This window comes from Triticum dicoccoides, chromosome 7B, assembly GCF_002162155.2.
Source record: "Triticum dicoccoides isolate Atlit2015 ecotype Zavitan chromosome 7B, WEW_v2.0, whole genome shotgun sequence".
NCBI classification, from domain to species: Eukaryota; Viridiplantae; Streptophyta; class Magnoliopsida; order Poales; family Poaceae; genus Triticum; species Triticum dicoccoides.
Window position 1 is genome coordinate 760,149,647 of NC_041393.1, and position 2,847 is coordinate 760,152,493.

The 2,847-nt window shown below is 47.7% G+C and overlaps 1 protein-coding gene across 1 annotated transcript; it reads left to right on the forward strand.

Moving 5' to 3' along the window:
* The first annotated feature begins 469 nt into the window (after positions 1–469).
* LOC119340087 (probable E3 ubiquitin-protein ligase ATL44) lies at positions 470–1,697 on the forward strand. Its single transcript, XM_037611998.1, has one exon. The coding sequence runs from the start codon at positions 540–542 to the stop codon at positions 1,161–1,163; it is 624 nt and encodes a 207-aa protein (XP_037467895.1). The 5' UTR covers positions 470–539; the 3' UTR covers positions 1,164–1,697.
* Positions 1,698–2,847: the final 1,150 nt, after the last annotated feature.

Consider the following 2,847-nt stretch of genomic DNA (forward strand, 5'->3'; position numbering starts at 1 on the left):
TGCATACGTATTTTAGTCAAAAGGGGTGCCTCAAATATCTTACGCCGATCCACTTTACAATACGAAATGAGTTGGCACGAGTCAATAGCACGAGTCAAAAGAAGTAAAGCGTGTCCCGTCTTTTCACACACACAAATATACTCTACATGGTTGGTCTCTAGGAAACCAGACATTTAGCTACTAACTCCACCACTAATCACCACAAAATGATTTGCTTAATTTCCACGAATCCGCGGAGTACTGGTACTAAGCTAAAATGAGCCAATCAAAGTTGCCAGGCGTGCAGGAAGAAACATCCCAAAGTGGCATGCCCGAGCCGTACCGGCGCCCGCCACTACCTCATGGGTCCCGGCGTTACCTGTCCGCGGGCCGACCCTCCCCTTCCACCACCACGGTCACTTCCATGGCTCCTCCACGCTATAAAACCCCGAGCAGAGCATCGCACACCCGCACGGCCAGAGACCAGAGTCAAAGCTAAGTTAATATAGAGTCCACAGTTCAGAGCGTTCGGCGCCCAAAGCAGCAGCAGAAGCGACACCATGCGCGCTCCGGCGAGCCTCCTGCAGCGGACCGCCCTCGCGGCAGCCGGCACCGGCCAGACATCGTCGTCGTCGTCGTCGTCACTACCTCAGCAGCAGGAGCAGACGGCGCCCGTGATGGCGGTGAACTCGGACATGGTGGTCATCCTGGCGTCGCTCCTGTGCGCGCTAGTCTGCGTCCTTGGCCTCGCCCTCGTCTCCCGGTGCGCATGCCGGCGACGCCGCTCCGCCTCATCCTCCAACACTTCCCCTCCTCCGCCCAAGGGCCTCAAGAAGAAGGCCATCGACGCGCTTCCTACCGTCTCCTTCGCCGCCACCGCTTCTCCGACGCCAGCGGCTTGCTCATCCTCTGAGTGCGCGATCTGCCTGGCAGATTTCACGGAAGGGGAGGGCCTGCGGGTGCTCCCGAGGTGCGGCCACCACTTCCATGTTGGATGCGTCGATGCCTGGCTCCGGACCTGCGCCACATGCCCCTCCTGCCGTGCACCCATCATCGTTTCCGCGCCCGTGCAGCCGCCCGCGACACCCACGGTGGTGGTTGTAGTGGCGGCAAACAACAGGTGCGGGAGGTGCGGCGAGGTGGCGGCACCGGCTGGTGGTGAAGATTGCACGGTCTTGCCTTAATTAATTAATTTATGTTTCCTTTTCTTTTATTTTGCTAGTTAGGCTAAGGCCCTGTTTGGTTCATAACTCTTAGGACTTTTCTTAGTCCCAACTTATAAGTCACAAGTCCCTAAAAAGTCCCTACATGTTTGGTTCCTGAGACTTAACATGGACTAGAAGACTATATTACAACTATAAGTCCCTATAAGTTCCTCCTTGAGAGTCTTATTTCATAAGTCCCAAATGCTCACTTTAAGTCCCTATAAGTCCCTCCTGTTTGGTTTAGATGGGACTTATAGGAACTTTTTTAAGTCCCTAAACCAATAAGTCCCTGGAAACAAACACCCTCTAAGTAAGTCATTAAGACGTCTTAAATACTTGTGTATTTATTATCATTTTGTTTAGTTCTTCTGTTGTTTTTGTAGCTAAGTAGCCTGTTCGGCGATCCAATGCATTGGAATACTTCAATTTTGTAGCTTGGCTGTAAAGTGTATACACTTTTATTCATTGTTTAATACCAATGTGATGAAGTAAAGGGTGTATATGTTCTAAATAAAAACCAAAACGTGTTTGTGTAAAGTTATCCTTTATGCGACAGCCATCTCTTTCTTGGTAATACTACCTCTACACCAAAATATAAGATGTTTTTGTAGGCTAATATAACCTACAAAAACAGCTTATATTTTGATACCGAGGGAGTATTGAATAAATCATTGGGCATAAATCAAGTGTGACAATAGCTTTACATTAGTCTGTGTGGGCAGGAGCGGAAAGGAATCAATTGTTTGTTGTCAATTCTTTTGTTTTCATCTGGACCCTGACCGCATGCAGCCAATTAAGCTTTTAGCCTCCATCAGAATCAATTCCTCCATTGATTAAAGCAAACAGGCACAATACCAGCTCGACTGATGGAGATCATGGTGCCAAGTGTAAAAGAATAGCCAGCAATGTGGATGCCATCTCTATCTACGTGGCAGCTTTATACTCCCTCCGTTCCAAAATAGATGACTCAATTTTATATTGACTTTAATACAAAGTTGTGTCATCTATTTTGAAACGGAGAGAGTATATACTTTGGGAAGAAAAGAAATTCTACGCCCGATAATGATCCGCCAGACCAGGAGTCCTCAGTCCCCAAGAGTTGAATAGCACAAGCTCGGTGTTGACCAGGTTACCACACACTAGGACGGTGATGTGTCTGTATGCCATTTATTCTCTACAACACACATACATGGGAACACGCACACGCACACGCCCCAAATTGATACCTAAAGAAGTTCAACCAAAACTCTAAACAGTGCCTTGCTGGAGAGAAAAACTGAGTAAACGTTGATTTATAGCTTTCCACCTCTCGATGCTAAGAAGGCTACTCGAGAGGAGGGGTGCCAAGGAAATGCTTGCCAAAGACTATACAAGTTGGTGGCGGGCTTCTACACAATAACATAGTAGATGAACAACACAATCATGGGCATATATGTGGAAAACCATGAAAACATAAACCTTTGGGCAAAGGTGGTTGGCCAAATAACGTTGGGGATAAGAAGATGCTTATACATCTGCTCTTATCCAAATATCTTTCCACTTGGCCGGCTTTCATGAGGCCTTTATGTGTAGTGTACTATCGTGCCTCAAAGTTTCTCCCTTTCCCCGCCAGAGATTAATCATGTGGTGACTGAAATGACTATTGTTGGTTGGGTGCTGGGGA

Excerpts from the sequence above, each read along its gene's own strand:
- LOC119340087 (XM_037611998.1), top strand. The coding sequence starts at position 540 with ATGCGCGCTCCGGCGAGCCTCCTGCAGCGGACCGCCCTCGCGGCAGCC.